This window comes from Phoxinus phoxinus (genome assembly GCF_949152265.1).
Source record: "Phoxinus phoxinus genome assembly, chromosome: 24".
In the NCBI taxonomy this organism is placed as follows: Eukaryota; Metazoa; Chordata; class Actinopteri; order Cypriniformes; family Leuciscidae; genus Phoxinus; species Phoxinus phoxinus.
The window spans coordinates 8,222,800-8,240,037 of NC_136899.1; the positions used below are offsets into that span (position 1 = coordinate 8,222,800).

At 35.8% G+C, this 17,238-nt stretch overlaps 2 protein-coding genes across 4 annotated transcripts in view; one reads left to right on the forward strand and one right to left on the reverse strand.

Moving 5' to 3' along the window:
- Window positions 1-685: 685 nt before the first annotated feature.
- LOC306992686 (uncharacterized protein) lies at window positions 686-12,394 on the reverse strand. Its single transcript, XM_079601816.1, has 11 exons — window positions 12,186-12,394; window positions 10,658-10,889; window positions 10,491-10,560; window positions 10,216-10,387; window positions 8,188-8,807; window positions 7,958-7,985; window positions 5,609-5,752; window positions 4,835-5,066; window positions 4,037-4,106; window positions 3,756-3,927; window positions 686-2,749 (listed from the first exon to the last, which is right to left on the reverse strand). Exons 1-11 carry the CDS (start codon window positions 12,321-12,323, stop codon window positions 2,129-2,131), a joined length of 2,499 nt encoding a protein of 832 aa, XP_079457942.1. The 5' UTR covers window positions 12,324-12,394; the 3' UTR covers window positions 686-2,128.
- A 1,484-nt stretch (window positions 12,395-13,878) lies between these two features.
- The window catches only part of fndc3bb (fibronectin type III domain containing 3Bb), a 61,835-nt gene continuing 58,475 nt past the window's right edge, over window positions 13,879-17,238 (forward strand). For 2 of the 3 annotated variants that reach the window (XM_079601830.1, XM_079601832.1), the window contains exon 1: window positions 13,944-14,217. The gene's annotated coding sequence lies outside the window, so the exon portion shown is untranslated. Of the gene's footprint in view, window positions 14,218-17,238 lie in introns of all 3 variants that reach the window. The other variant, XM_079601831.1, reaches the window with a different exon arrangement.

Genomic DNA, 17,238 nt, shown 5'->3' on the forward strand with positions numbered 1-17,238 from the left:
GCTAATGTGTTAATTTTCTACCACTTGATCTAAATATCAAATTTTATAAAAACAATTAAATATGTACAATACATAAATTAATCAAATTAAAATTAGTGCTGTCAAGACGATTAATCAAATCTAACAATAGTTTGTAAATATGTGTGACTATATATATATATATATATACACACACACACACACACACACACACACACATATAAGCTAACTTTTATGTGAGATTAATCGATTTGACAGCATTCATTTTAATTGTATTAATTTATGTATTGTACATATTTTATATATATATATATATATATATATATATATATATATATATATACACACACACACAACATATACACAAACGTTTGTTAGATGCAATTAATCACATTAATCAATTTGACAGCACTACTTAATATAAAATTTAAATTAAGTAATAAAAAATGTGGATAGCTCAGGTAATTACTCAGATGAGAAATATTTTAGTTGATTGAAATCTTTTTTTGGTTCAATCTGCATTGTTTACAACAAGATCTCAGAGGAGACAAATGTGAAATTGCATAGGTCTTTTATTTTAGACACTTCATTTGTTCTCCGTTTAATTTCTGATATTACAGATTGTGTTTTCTTTTTGTTATTTTTCTTTCCGATGGCCAGTGCTGGAGAACAGTGGCATCTTTTGTGTACAAGTCAAAAAACAAGTCATCGTCAGTGGTTTATTGTGTAGCCAAAAAAATGGTTATATTTTTACACAGCTTCAAAAGAAACATGATTACAACCTACAGTGACTCACATACTCATCATACTTGAGAGAAGATAGTAGTATCAGTTTCTAAACTGGCAGTCAGAATGGTTACAAAACAATAATGGCAATAAATATGGGTGTATTACAAAGATCAACTGCTTAAAAAGTGGTTTTCAGATCCTTCTTTTATGCGTTTTCCCCTGAGAATGATGGTAGTGCCTGTAAAACGTCAACAGAAATCGATTATTGTCCCCACACTCTCAATTAGAGGAAAGAGCCAAAGGTGCAGTAATAGTTAAAGGTCTCACAGGTGAGAAAAACAGTGAGAGCCGCATTCCACCGCACTTATCTGATCCCCCGGCGTTTCCCATGAGCCAACACTGACGGATATCTTCCCTCGAATACTCCCTTCCAGCTCGTGTTTCATTAAACCACCACACCGCCGGTTTTTAGGAAATTCCCTTTTGTCAAAACTGCTGACTGCCAGCAGCAAAGAAACTGCCAGAGAAGTTGCAATTCCCAGAAAGAGTAAGAAACATTTTCCCAGTGGTGTTGTATTTTAACAGACAAATACGTTACATGTTGATATGCTTCGAGAAAAGATTGTATGGCATTCACATTTTTTTGTGAACATGCTGTCTAAAATAATGTCTGTCCCTGAAAGCTCTGTCAAGCCAAAAATGACATATTATTATTATTCGTTTGTTTTTGAAAAGTAAAACTACTTTTTCCCTTGACAACATAACTATTTTTACTTTTACTATTATAATCACAATCCCATTTAATTTAAGTGTTTATGTATATGCAAAACTAGTTTCAGTCCAGTGTTTAATTGTCAAAATGTCAACATTATATTATTTCTTTGGTATATTATAGTACATTTAAAGTATTTATCTTTATGCAAATTAACTATAATATAAGCTTCAGTGTTCAATTTATGATTTATACCCGTTGTTAGTGTTGGGTCCGAGTCCACCTTGTCGAGTCCGAGTCAAGTACAAGTCCTAAACCAAATGAGTTTAAGTGGGAGATATTTAATAATGTCTTGTCATCTTCATTTTATGTTGTTACTTAAAGTTCGAGTCAGTGTCAAGTTTGAGTGCGTCCGCGTCCGAGTTCATTCCTAATTGCAGTCCGAGTCCAAGTCCCCAAACTCTACAATGCATAAATCATTTGCACATTAAATTAAATTTGACTATAAATTCCCTGTATTTAAATGTGTATGTAACACTTTTCACATACCAATACAGCCGCTCCTGAACCCACTGATACAAAAACTGTGCCTGTTCAGATCTTTGTAGCATTTTCATATTTCACTGCATGCTAAATTTAAAAATCTATTTTAAAATCAAAATATATTTCACATTATTTTCCGAAATGTCGGCTCTGTAGTACGTTTCTTTAAAGGTTCTCCTTGAGCCAATGGATGTAGTTCCTAAGACTTCGTTTTCCAATAGAGAATTGAATGGGCCCGAAAGCGAAGCTAAGGCATCCATGGAAGCCGTCTTCATAGTGATCAACGGTGACGTGGACTCCGGCTTCTTCCAGTCGTGTGGCGTACATGAGTCCGTCGTCTCTCAGCACGTCGTGCTCACAGGTCATGATGTAGGCGGGCGGCAGGGCCTTCAGCACTTCAGTTTCAGCAAGTAAAGGTGCCGCTCTCACATCCAGCAGGCCTGGCAGCTTCTCCACCAGCTCTGGGTCTCCGTGAAGCGGAACCACGGGTTTATAGTTCTTCTGAAAGGCCACCGGAAGAAGCTTGGTCCAGTTGATCTTGGCTCTGGCCGCTGCCATCTCCTGGCCCTGATCCAGAGCCGTGTGGTTGTTTGCCAGCAAAGATGTAACAAGCCTTGGATCCCCGTTTAGATACTCCAGCCAAAAGCGGGCCATGATCGGACGGTGCAGGATGGGAATGTGGGCGTTCTGCTGGTATGAAGGTGTGTTGAAGTCCAGGGCTTGAAGCGCGGGGTAGACCAGGGCCTGAACTTTAAATTTAATAGGAACGCTACTGTCCAAAGCCATCTGTGAACAAAGAGATAAATAAATGTGATTATTAGCCATCTTTTGTGATGAACACCCTCTAATAACACACTCTAGTAAACAAAACATTTGCAGTATTTGTTTAGATAGCGAGAGAGAGAGAAACTTCGTGGCATAGATTCAACAAGGTGCTGGAAACATTCCTCAGAGGTTTTGGTCCATGATAGGATCACGCATTTGTTGCAGATTTTTTTTTCGGCTGCACTTGATGCGAATCTCCCATTCCATTGCTCTAAGTCTACTGGATTGAGATCCGGTGACTGTGGAGGTCATTTAGTCAACTCATTGTCATGAAACCATGTTGACATCCTTTGAGCTTTGTGACATGGTGTGTTATCCTGCTGGAAGTAGCCATCAGAAGATGGTAAACTGTGGTCATGAAGAGATGCATGGTCAGCAACAATACTCAAGTAGGCTGTGGTGTTTCAACGATGCTCAATTGGTACTAAGAGGCCCAAAGTGTGCCAAGAAAATACCCTCCACACCATGCTCTTCTGCAGATCTCGGTCGGTCGTAACGAGTGGTTATTTGAGTTACTGTTGCCTTTCTATCAGCTCAAACCAGTCTGGCCACTTTTTCTGACCATTCTCTGTAAACCCTAGAAATGGTTGTGCGTGAAAATCCCAGTGGATCAGCAGTTTCTGAAATACTCAGACCAGCCCGTCTGGCAACCATGCCACGTTCAAAGTCACTTACACCACCTTTCTTCCCAATTCTGATGCTCACTTTGAACTTCAGCAAATCATCTTGACCACGTCTACATGCCATAATGCATTGAGTTACTGCCATGTGATTGGCTGATTAGATTGCGTTAACAAGCAATTGAACATTTGTACCTAATAAAGTGGTCTGTGTGTGTGTGTGTCTGTTTGTGTGTGTGTGTGTGTGTGTATATATATATGTAATTTATATATTAAATTAATAATGTGTTTGTGTGTGTGTGTGTGATATATATATATATATATATACTCTCAGGGATTTCTCGTACCTGTTGCGCCACAGCAGCGGCAAGGTTCCCTCCCGCGCTGTCACCTGACACAGCCACTCTTTTCATGTCTATAGAGTACCGGCCCAACACCTCAGCTGTCAGGATGTGTTTTGAGGCCTGAAAAACATCATTATACTGATCTGGGAAACGTCCATCTGGAGCCAGCCTGTACCTGAACATACAAAATAAAACAAAATGTACAAGTTAAAACTGGTAATTAAGGCCTTTGATAATGCAAAAACCATATGCAAGATCTACAAAAAATGTGCAACATTGCTTACTCAACAGATATTACGACTGCATCCAACTCTTCAGCCATCGCCATGCACTGAAGGTAATATGGTTTCATCTCTTTGAAGACAGAGAGAGCAATTAAAGATGTTATGCTGCTATTGGAATTAATGAATGGGACACTATATTTCTTCAGTACATTTTGGCTTTAATAAGATGTCCCCAAGAAATACTAAACCTGGTGTCATCTGTGATTCTTATTCTTTCTGACAAGAAAGCACTTGAACACAACAAGCTCCTAATCACAACTTCAGAAGTAGGAAGTAGAAAATTCCCGATAGCACACGGACGCAGGCATTAAACCATAGATAATATCACCAAAACAGTTAATGAAAACATCACAAGTGTCATGAAACGTTTAAAGTTGGCATGAACAGGAAGTTGTGATAATCATTTATTCCCTATTCATAGTTTTCAGTCATGTGACTGGCGGGGAGACATGGAGGTCAAAACATCCATAGAATAGGTTAAGAAATCCATAAAACAGTGACATGTTTTGGTTTTTACCCCTTACCCCAACTCTGGATAGATCATTTATAATAAATACAGCAATATTCCATAAAAAAAGAACTGTCATGGTGATTTCATAAAGTCACTCACTCACCATGAATTTATTTCATGGTGTCTTTAACCTGAGAAGTGTTCCTTTCTCTACCACATGAGGGTGCTTCGAGACTGCTGAGCAAATCTCTTTTTCTCGCTCCCTCTGTCTAAACCTTCTAATGCATTCAACAAAATGCTTGCCTTACATGCTGTATGCAACTTAACATTAACAATCTATCACCTACTTGTGCTACAGAGTGTCCATCCACCTCCATGGATATAGACCACGCCTCTTTTCAAGCGCTGCTCCTGCCCTTCAGCAGTCGACTCGAATACTAGCGCTTCCACTCCTCCAAATGAAGCCTCTGTGATCCGGACGGTTGGGCTGGACTGATTACTTTTTACATCCTCCCTAGACGAATAGTACTTTACAAAACCGAACGGGGAACTTAGTCCAAGGTCATGAGCTAAAAAACTCTACAAAAAAAATAAAAGAGTTTTTGTCAGCAGAACTGTTTAGAAAAACCCATAAATCCTGCTACCTCATTGTAACTGTGTATTATATAGGCATATATATATATATATATATATATATATATATATATATATATATATATATATATATATATATATATATATATATATGTGTGTGTGTGTGTGTATGTGTGTGTGTGTGTGTGTGTGTGTGTGTGTGTGTGTGTGTATAGGCTACTATATATACAGTTGCAAAAATTAGGTAGCAGGATTTATATATATATATATATATATATATATATATATATATATATATAAATGCATGACATTATTGCATGACATAAATGCATATATATATAAATGCATAAATGCATGACATAAATGCATATATATATATATATATATATATATATATATATATATATATATATATATATATCCTGTGTGTGTGTGTGTGTGTGTGTGTGTGTGTGTGTGTGTGTGTGTGTGTGTGTGTGTGTGTGAATTACATTTATATGAATATGTATTTCAATGCAAAATCTTACCAAATGCATCGTGCCACGTATCATAGCATCCATAAACATGAGTTTCCATGGCTCTGATATAGTGCTGGGCAGAGGCAGATACATATAATAAGCAGCTGCTATTGACAGTAAAATCGTCCCGATCAAAATGGACCTCATTATTAATTATGTTAAAAGAGCATTAAAATTACCGCTGCACACATGTCATGCAGTCCTTTATGACACTTCACCTGATTTCACACTCTATAGATTATGAAATCACAGCAAGCCTTTTATATTAAAAGTCCTCTTGTCAATAAATTAAGTTATTGTTTATATTTCACTGCAGTGGTTTTTGAGTTTTTATTATTCTTTTATTTTTTCTGTTAATGGTTTTATTGTTGTTTCTTCTCCTCTGGATTCGGCATATAGACAGACTTTTATTTTGAAATGTCTGTCACATTGAAATATTAGCCTTGCAGCAAAGCTCCTCCTTTGTAGGCTATCTATGGATGGTGTCCCTGTTAAAGAAGCTGTTAATTATTTAGGAGATGTTGTCTCGAAAAATGAACAAGATAGAGTTTCTCTGCATTTTAATCCTGCCTTTGAAAAGATTAAAAACAAATTGAACCTATTGTTATTAAGGGGCATGTCCCTTAAAGGTGGAGTTCTTCTGTCAAAAGCAGAAGGGATTTCTAGACTAACCTACTGGTTCATCTATACATTTAGACAATAAAACTGTCAAAACTATTGATCATATTTCATTTCATTTTCTATGGAAGAATCGTGTGCATTACATTCGTGAATCTGTTGTTATAAATTCAATTAAAAGCGGATGATACCCTCAAAATTAATTGGTTAAAATTTTGTTTTTATAAAAAAAAAAAAAACTTCTTCTGTTAGCGGCACTTGGAAACAGTAACCCACATTTTCTGGCATTGTAGTCATGTGAAAAAGTTATGGAGGTGTCTTTTAAGGAAAAGGTACTCTTCATTTTTTCTTAAGTGTAATTGTTGGATATTTAAAGTGATAAAAATGTGAATTAGGAGGCTTTTGTAATTAATCCGTTAATCTTATTAGTCAAATTTCACATTCATAAGTGTAAGTTCCCTAACAAAAAGCCCCCTTTCTCAGTATTCCTTAAACTAAAGAATTAGAAAATGACTTTTCTACTAATCTAGTACTAATGGAAAAGCTATTAAGACATCATTCATGTTCATTTGTGTACTGTCCTCAAAAGCTTTGAATGATACAAAGGTCTTGCATTTTTGTGAATCTTTTTTTCTTATTTATCTTTTAATTTCTGTGTTCTTTGCTACCCTGGCTCCAAATCATATGTTGTAATGTTTTGTTGTTTAAAGCATAATTCAAACAAAATAATTAAAACAAGACAAGGCCTTTGATTTGTCTCTTCACTTTACTTTCATTAATGATCTTAGGATATCAAACATATTCGTATATACTATATTAATAAATATGACATATAACACATCATTTTACATTGCATGATGATGACACAGTGGGAAATTATGAAATGTACTGACATAAACAGTCCAAAACAAAGTACAGTATGCCATGCCTGAGAATGTGAAACCTGCAATCATTTTGTGGACAAAGCACATGATTTATATGGTTTAAAATGATTTTTTAAATGCTGGTATCTTGAATAAAATGTACTGTGATAAATGTAATGTGATTTATTTTGAATTCATTCATATGAATTGGTATTTAACCATTTTGCAGATTATTTTGTTCTGTTTCACAGATTCCACTGAAAATCAGTGATACCAATGGTTTATTTCCCAAGGAAATAAATGCATGCATTCAGAATGTATTATTCACTAAGATATGTGAGGCATGGTGATGTGCATCTGTGCAGACTTCACGCCCAGATGCAGCTGCACAAAACTAGGCCAGAGAGCACAATTGCATGCTTGTGTGTGCGCATACACAAAAATGCACACCACTGCAAATCTTGAGTGTGAGAGACATGAACTAACTTGTCTTCCCATCTGCTTATGGAACATTTGGAAAAACAAGAAATTAAACCTATATATATATATATATATATATATATATATATATATATATATATATTCATATGTATATATATATATATATATATATATATATATATGTATATGCGTGTATATACATGTGTGTGTGTATATATATATATATACACACTGTACTGTGTATATATATATTATATATATACACATAATTTTATATATGTACATATACACAAAACACACACACTCACACACACACACACACACACATATATATATACATACAAATTGTCTATTTTTTTGGTCACACTGCAGAATTATTTATCATATTTGTATAATCAGGATCATTTCGCATTATGTGGCATTATCCATGTAATACAAAGTATTGCAGCTTAGGCCCACTGCTACTGAAACAATAGAATATTGTTATTGAAACATTATTTCAGTAGCTTTGAGCCTGATCACTGCGCTTTCATTCCCATTCAATTCTTCACAAATAATCAGTTGCATTGACATGTTGCATAGCATTTTAAATTTAAAAACTAAAAATTTGAGAATGTTTAAAAATCAAAATATATTTAACAAAACAACGGAATACTTTAGCTCTGCTAGAGGTTCTCCTTCAACCAACGGATGTAGTTCCTAAAACTTCGAAACCCCACAGAGAATCGAAAGGGCCCGAAAGCGAAGCTAAGGCATCCATGGAAGCCGTCTTCATAGTGATCAACGGTGACGTGGACTCCGGCTTCTTCCAGTCGTGTGGCGTACATGAGTCCGTCGTCTCTCAGCACGTCGTGCTCACAGGTCATGATGTAGGCGGGCGGCAGGGCCTTCAGCACTTCAGTTTCAGCAAGTAAAGGTGCCGCTCTCACATCCAGCAGGCCTGGCAGTTTCTCCACCAGCTCTGGGTCTCCGTGAAGCGGAACCACGGGTTTATAGTTCTTCTGAAAGGCCACCGGAAGAAGCTTGGTCCAGTTGATCTTGGCTCTGGCCGCTGCCATCTCCTGGCCCTGATCCAGAGCCGTGTGGTTGTTTGCCAGCAAAGATGTAACAAGCCTTGGATCCCCGTTTAGATACTCCAGCCAAAAGCGGGCCATGATCGGACGGTGCAGGATGGGAATGTGGGCGTTCTCCTGGTATGAAGGTGTGTTGAAGTCCAGGGCTTGAAGCACGGGGTAGAGAAGGGCCTGAACTTTAAATTTAATAGGAATGCTTCTGTCCAAAGCCATCTGTGAACAAAGTGATAAATACATGTAATTGTGGATCAGGGTGGATCCTCTTAGACTAAAACTATTAAAAACTTTTATTTTAATTGGAATAAATATAAATAATAGTTGAAAAATTTAAATAAAGCCTACGAAAATGAGAAATGCTGCCTTGAACTAAAACTATTAACTGGAAATAAAAACTAAAACGAACTAAAACTGAAATAAAAATAAATGAACCCTAAAGAGCAATATGTACAGTGTTGGGGAAAGTTACTTCTAAAAGTAATGCATTACAATATTGTGTTACTCCGTAAAAAGTAACTAATTGGGTTACTTAGTTACTTTTTATGGGAAGTAATGCATTACGTTATTTTTGCATTACTTTTTCTCACCTGGGCTGGGCTTGCTTATTTGTTTTTAATAACAAAAAATATATAGTTTAATAATATATATATATAATTACTATTTTTGGCAAATTAAGGCTTTTTCACACCAAAAGCTAAATAAATAACCCTCAGAATGAATGAAATGTAAATTTAAGCCTGAACACTAGAGGGCACAGCTCAAAAAACCTTTCAGCTGTGCTGCCATTCTGGATTGCAGAAGAATAGGACACAGGAGAAGAAAGTTCAACACTCTTACTTCAGCAATAAAAAAATAAACACAAATGTGATGCTTATCTAAAGTCATTTTTGCTTATTAGTAAGGTTGAATTGTATTGAATTGTAATTGAGTCAAAGGTCAGGATCAAAGATATTCCCAAAATGAAAATTGTCATAATTTACTCACCCTCAAGTTGTTCCAAACCCGTCGGTAATCATACAGTTGTTGGACCCCATTGACTTGCATAATAGGACAATAATACTATGGAAGTCAATGGGGCCCATCAACTGTATGGTTACCCACATTCTTTAAAATATATTTTTTCATGTTCAACAGAAAAAAAGAAATGTTTATAGGTTTGAAACAACTTGAGGGTGAGTAAATGATGATACAATTTTCATGGTTGGGTGAACCATCCCTTTAATAAAGTGAGATTAAATACATAAAATAATATTTGTGTAATTTCATATATGTTTGCATAACATTTTTAGGAAGACTGAATCTGTTTTTGTGCAAGTGAGATGGGTAAATGCTTGCTCACATTTAGTCTAGAACTATAATAAGCATCATGTTCACACAGCGCACCTTTACTTCTGATTTCTCTCAAAATGGAGACAGGAAAGCTGTCAGTCAATAAATGGGACTTGCATTACTTATTTAAAAAAATAACTCAGATATTTTGTTGTAAATTAATAGTAGTGCGTTACTTTACTAGTTAATTCATCTAACTTGTGTTAGAAAATATTATTAAAATTAAATAAAAATAACACTGTTGTGGATTCCTTTTCCTCAATATTGAAAATGAATTTGTAGGGATTTGTCGTACCTGTTGCACCACAGCGGTGGCTAGGTTGGCCCCGGCGCTGTCACCTGACACAGCCACTCTTTTTGGGTCTATGTGGTACCGGCCCAACACCTCAGCTGTCAGGATGTGTTTTGAGGCCTGAATGGCTTCATTATACTGATCTGGGAAGCGTGCATCTGGAGCCAGGCTGTACCTGAACATACAAATTATACAAATGACAGTCAGTAATTAACAAAATGTAGGTTTTTTAGGATGTAGCAATAAAAAAGACACAGTAGACAACGTGCATTGCTTACTCAATTGATATTACAACCGCATCCAACTCTTCAGCCATGGTCCTGCACTGAAGGAAATATGTTTGCATCTCTTTTAAAGAAAAAAATATTTTTTTATCACTTCTTCTGCCAACAACATTAATTTTTAAACGGATTTCTTTACGTGAAATCACATGCATTTAACCTACTTCCACTGCCGAGCGTCCATCCACCTCCATGGAAATAGACCACACCTCTTTTCAAATGCAGCTCCTGGTCTGATGCAGTGGACTCAAACACTTGTGCTTCCACTCCTCCGAAACGAGTATCAGTGACCCGGACGGCTGGGCTGGACTGTGGACCCTTTATTTCATCCCATGACGCAGCGTACTTAGCAACATCGAAAGGTCGACTCAGTCCAAGATCGTGAGCTAAAAAGCTCTATGAAAAAGTACTAAAAGTTAGAAGGATTAGAGAGCAGGATTGTTAAACACCCTATAAGGGTCTGAAAATCTCTTTAAGAAAATTCCATTTCTTTAGAAGGGACATAAGGAAGGTCCTAAGGAAGACTATGGAAGTTTACTATTGCATTTCTAAAAGCATTACAGGCTCAAATCCCACATTTTTAATTTGTACTATTGACAGATATTAGATATAATATAATCAAACTAAAATTAACCAAGCATGATAAGTCAGTAGACTTAAACACATTAAAATGTTTGGTGATTTTTTAAAATTCCCATATCAGAAGTCAATAATTAAGATAATACAACAATTATGCAGAAGTCAAAATTTTCATAAACTCTGTTGAAGTGATATTCAATTAATTGAAGTAAAGTGGTGAAACGATAAATAATCCAATTTAATCCCATTACGCAGCGTACTTTATAACATCGAAAGGTCGGCTCAGTCCAGGATCTCGAGCTAACTAAGCTCTATGTAAAAAATAAAAATAAATTTAAAAAAGCCTAAAATTTTGAAGGATTAGAGAGCATCATTTTTACACGGTCACCTCACCCTGGTTCTAAGCCTAAACTTGACATAAACTGTAAACTTGTCACTCAAATCTGATTGGTTGATTGGAAAGTTGTTCCAGGATTAACAAAGATGTTGATCCAGGAACATGTGGTACTTGGTGAAATCACTTCACCATTGTGGTCATTGTTACACACCATAAAAGGCTCAGAAAATCTCTTTAAGAAAATTACATTTGGGACACAAGGATAAGGTCCTAAAGATTATTATGATAGTTTGATTTCTCAAATCCCACATTTTTTGTATTATTGAAAGATATTAGACATAGTAATCTAACTCAAATTAACCAAGCACGAAATGTTATTAGATTTAAAAACATTAAATGTTTGGTGATTTTGGCATTTCCCACATCAGAGGTCAATATTTAAAACATAATGCAACAATCATACAAGTAAAAATTTTAATAAACACTTGAAGTAAAAATATAATAAAAACGACAAATAATCTATCTACAAATAATTTATTTTCTCATATTTTTTTTACACAAATCGTAGCATTTTATATTTGTTATCAAAGTTATTCTTAGAAATAGTTATAGTATATAGTTTATTCAAGCATTTCACTTTTTTAAAAAATGTAATATTAAACAATTTCTGACTGAGTGCCATAGCTCCCTCTTTTATCTATGCTTCAATACTGTATCCACATTGAAATGACATATAATGCATATTCTATATAATGGAAACAAATGCAAAAGCTTACCACATGCATTACACCACGCAATATTGCATCCATAAACATGAGTTTCCATGGCTCTGAAATAGTGGTGGGCAGAGGCAGATAAATATAATAAGCAGCTGCTATTGACAGTAAAAGCGCCACGATCAAAATAGACCGCATTATGATGTGTTAAGTTAAAGAAACACAAGAAACTTATAAAACTATACCGGTCTCAGGGTTGACATAGTGACTGACTGACTGTATGATGTTGTAATACCTCATCTGACCCCAGAGAGCAGTGGTTTTGAAATCACAGCACATTTTTACATTAAAAGTCCTCAGGTATGAGAACTCTAATCCATCTTTTTTAACTTGGTACATTTTAAATTATTCGTTGATGGTTAGTAGCCTATTCATTTCACTACTCATGACTTTTCGAATTAAGCGATATTTACACGAACGTTTAAGCAAACGAAATCTCTTGTTGATTTTTTTCTTTTCTGCACCGCTAGAAGACTTTTATTTTGAAGTATTCTTCACACTCAGTCTTGTAACAGCACTTTTTGAGTAACAGTTGTTTACATACGTCACATTGGAATGTAGGCTACTGTATATCAGACATATGTCAGCCCAACTATACAGCCTACACATGTTTTTCTCTTTTACTACTTTTATAAAAAAAAATGCTATACTACTACGATAGTAGTAGTAGTAGGCCTATATATAATATAGAGATAGACCCATAATTATGTGTAATATAAGTCATCTTGATAATGCTGCTTTTTTTAAAGAGATTATTAATGTCCTGATAGTTTACGCTTCAATTGGTTGATTCCAGACTGAACAAATCTGTTTTAAATACGAGATGTGATCTGGTTACTGTAATGTTAATGACCACTAAGTGGCGCTGTAGTTCATCTTTATAATATGGTCACCCCATAATACCCACACTTCTAGCTATAGAAATATAGGAAATCTTTTTTTAAACTTAATTAGGCTAAATAGCATTTTTTAAAGCCCAAAAATACATTACTGTAGCTGTTCACTCATATCACGCAAACGTCAATCACATTATTATGGCAAGCAAAAGCAAGATTCCTCATTTGACCTACAAATCAGGCAAATAAAAAGTGTTTCAAAAACGTTGATTCGTGAGTTTAGAATGTCATAATAATACAATATTAGATGAACATTTAAGATAACCAATGCACGATTATAAAACAGTATGTGTATGGAATATGATAATGGCAGTGTGAAATTATAGACAGATTCCATAAACAAATTCCTGTGTATTATATTTGAGGATGTGGAACCTACAAAAAGGAACTTAATACGTTTGTGGATAAAGCACATGACTTTTAAACCAGTAATGCGTCTTACATGAGTTATGCTTTGCATTAAAAAAATATATATATAATAATAATAATAATTATTATTATTATTATTATTATTACACGTATTATTATTAAGTTGCATATAAGTTAAGTTGCCTCCTAAATCATATTATAAATAAATACATATTAATGTGTATTGTATAATATAAAATTATTTATTTAAAAAAATGTCTTCAACTTATATCTATTTCGAGCTAGTCACATTTCCACAAGAGAGCTAGTTTAAGAACATTTCTAAAAAATATATTGCTTTCACGCTGGCCTGGTCGAGACTAATTTATCTTAACAGGACAATCTCTCGTAACATCCCCTTTATCTGCATCATCATCAGACATTTCTACGGATGCGGTTGCTGCTGGAATGGATCGGGAGAGTATTTGGTGTAATACGGTAAACCCGGTTCTACACCCCCATGTGCGCTTCCACATAATTGACATGGCGGAATTCCACACTGGTCTGGTCTGGTCCACCGTGGACTTCGCAGCAACGGAATGACATGCTTTCTATTTCGGGCATTTAGGGACTAAAGTGTTAATTAGCAAGATTTACTGAATCCAAGGTAAGTGGACGAGTTTTTCCTTCAAAGTAATGTATTTTACGAAGCGCGCGGAGACATTGTTTCGAAAAGTTTCAAGTTGCAGAAAAGCGCGAGCCGGTTGCCTCATTGATGGGAAAGGGAAGTCTTGAATTTAATGGGAAACGAAACGAAACCTAAACGAAACTTCGTGTTTAAACACATAAACATTTGCGTGAGCTGATTTACTTCGATTTTACATGACTTTATTTTGAGTAATAGGCTACTGCAATTAGGCTATGTGCATCTTGTGTGTTTTTTTTTATGCTGGAAAAAAGTAATAACTCGTTATCCTCATTAACACTGCTTTATCAAAAAAATTAACTTTCACAACACGAGTAATGTCCAAGTGATAATTAAAAGAGGAGGCTTAGTGATTCTGCACTGAATCTTTCTCGAAAAATTCTGGAATTCGATACCGATTCGTTACGAAACGTTTTTTTTCCATCAACACGGGGGCCTGTTTGTATAATATAATCATCTCGCATTTCGTTAGGTCTTATACATGACACATTTTTATTTAAGAATAAGTCGGGTAAAGATGCCAAAGACGTTTGGAAAGTGACACGTCAATTCCCAGCATCAAGTTGTTTGCTTAAGCGTCACGCGAATAATATAAATTTTAACTCCTGGTTTTTACGTCATTGCAATGAGTAGCCGATGACGCATGCTGTAGGCTATATTGTATACATAAAATCCAGTTCCGTATACATTGTCATTTGCCATTAACAAAGTTGTCTACACAGCGTTCTAAAGGGAAGCTGTGTGAACTTGTAGCGTTCTTTTGAGTCGAATCTTTTCAATGAATCGGTTGAACCTGTTCACAAAAACAGTCAGAGCTGCGTTTCTCGTAAGTAAGCTTAAAATATCTTAGTTAGTATTATTGGCAGCACTGAACGATTTGTTCTGAACTGTTCTCGATTCCAAAATACACTCATTAAACTGAGACGATGGAGCTGACTGTACAATATTTGGAGCGTTTTGAGGATTTGATTGATGGGATGTAAACTTCCTAAGAGATCACACACACACACACACACACACACACACACACACATATAAACATTGGAATTTGGAAATGTTTCTGAGTTAATTGTGTCTGTTTAATCAATGCAGATACAAAACAGAGTTGTTTTTATGAAATCACATGACACAATTATGTCACGCTATAAAAGAGTCTCGGAATCGCTTCGTTGAACCGAATCGAAATGAGTTAGACTCCCTAAGTAGACAGCTTCATTGATTAGAAGGGGAGTGTTCAAATGTTGCAGTGTTGACACTTTGTTATACCCGTTTCCTTTGGGAATGATAGTGTTCAAAATGTAAACAGTTGCGAAAGAAAAAAACAGTGTGTCACAAAATCTGTTTTTGTAGTGTTTTAGAACAACACAAATATGGATTGTGGATCATATTGTAGACCGGATCTTTTAGTCAAGAGGAAACCCGATCCCAAATACATGACGTCATCTGACATTCCAGAGCGAATCTTGAGGTGCAGAAAGCTGCCCTGTAGACTTTAGAGACTCCAGCCTTGGCGTCAAGTTTGATTTCTCTCCTTTAAGTCATTGCTGTAGCATTTATAGAGTAAAAAAAGTGAAAATGATGTTCTGTAGTGAAGGTTTTAAACTTTACTGCAGTCCGTGTAAACTTCATAGAGACTCAGCCCCGTTTCAGATGGTTTATGTCAAACACAGGGGTTTGCTGACTAATATGCACTGAAGTTTTATTGTAAGTGATGCTTTAAATTATGTCCTGTGAAGGAAATGCACATTTCTGTGGTGGTATCTTGACCACAGTGTGAGCACGGATTTGTCAGCATCCCGCACCCCCATTAAAACACACAGGCATACCCTGACCCCTCCCAACCCTACAGCCCTTTGGCCCCAAACTCAAACATTAAAAGAATGCAGTGCTTGTGGGTACACTGTAAAAACAAACCTGTAGGATCTTCTCAACAAAATTGAGGTAGCAATTTGCACTTAATTTGTTGGTGTAGATGTCCTCACTCAGCTATGACACATTTAAAGAAATTTGGTAGCCTATCTAACATTTATCAATTCAATACATCACACAAATAATTAATGCTTGATTGTTATTGTACGTTGGGAATAGCTTTTGTAGCTAGCATAGCAAACAAACTGGTGTGATGTCATTTAGAACAAAGTCAAGCCAAAACAAAGTTAATTCAGAATGCGTTTCAGAAGTTCGAAATAGCTTACTAAAGTGAACTTTCTGGAAAAGTTTGCTTCGGCCGGTAAACACCTTTGAGCTACCATTGGTCCATGTTGATTACAGGTGTGCTCTGAGGCTCCGCCTTCTTTGTCATGGAAATCTGACCAGTTCATTTTTTCTGTTTAGTCCATCGAGGTCAGACACGAGTAAAAACACGAACACACGTTGACATTGATGTAGTGGTTCTAATTGAAAGCGACACTGACACTGTTTATCATGTTCAATACTGTAAAGCTGCTTGCTGTAAATTAGGCTATTGTATAAAGTGCGATATAAATAAATGTATGGTGACGAGCGCTGAATTGCAGAGCTGGTGCATGGCACTATGAACAGATGCTTTCATTACTGCTGTTTTCTCACCACTGTCATTTATTTTTTCTCCATTTTTTTTTTTTATTGAGAGGAAAGCGTGCAGCACATATTTATTTTTTCATCTTTACGCCATTCTCAGAAGTATGGTCGGATGTTTTGAACTTCTCTTTATCCCCAAGTAAGTAGTGAATGAAAAATAACTTTGCTGTGAGTATCTCAGGGCCTTAAGTTACTTGTCACTGCACTGACGTTAGTACAGCTATTGCTCATTCTCATCCTGTTTTATCATGTCTAGTACACCAGCTTTGTTCTTTAGGTTCTCCCCTGTCCACTAACTCTCTTCTTTGAAGAGAGCTGATGTTATCTAGGTAACATAAATTCTTAGGCATTTGTGCTAATGGCATTGGATAATCAGATGTTTTGCTCTATTAGTCTCCATCATTTCCTCAGAGCAATTGTAATGATCTGTCGAGCTGTCAGTACTCCTTTGTTGTCGTTATCGAATCGGTTGTGCCGAATTATTGCTAATGCCAGCTACCCAGAGGGTAACTGAAATGTTTTAATGAGAAACTCATGGATGGTA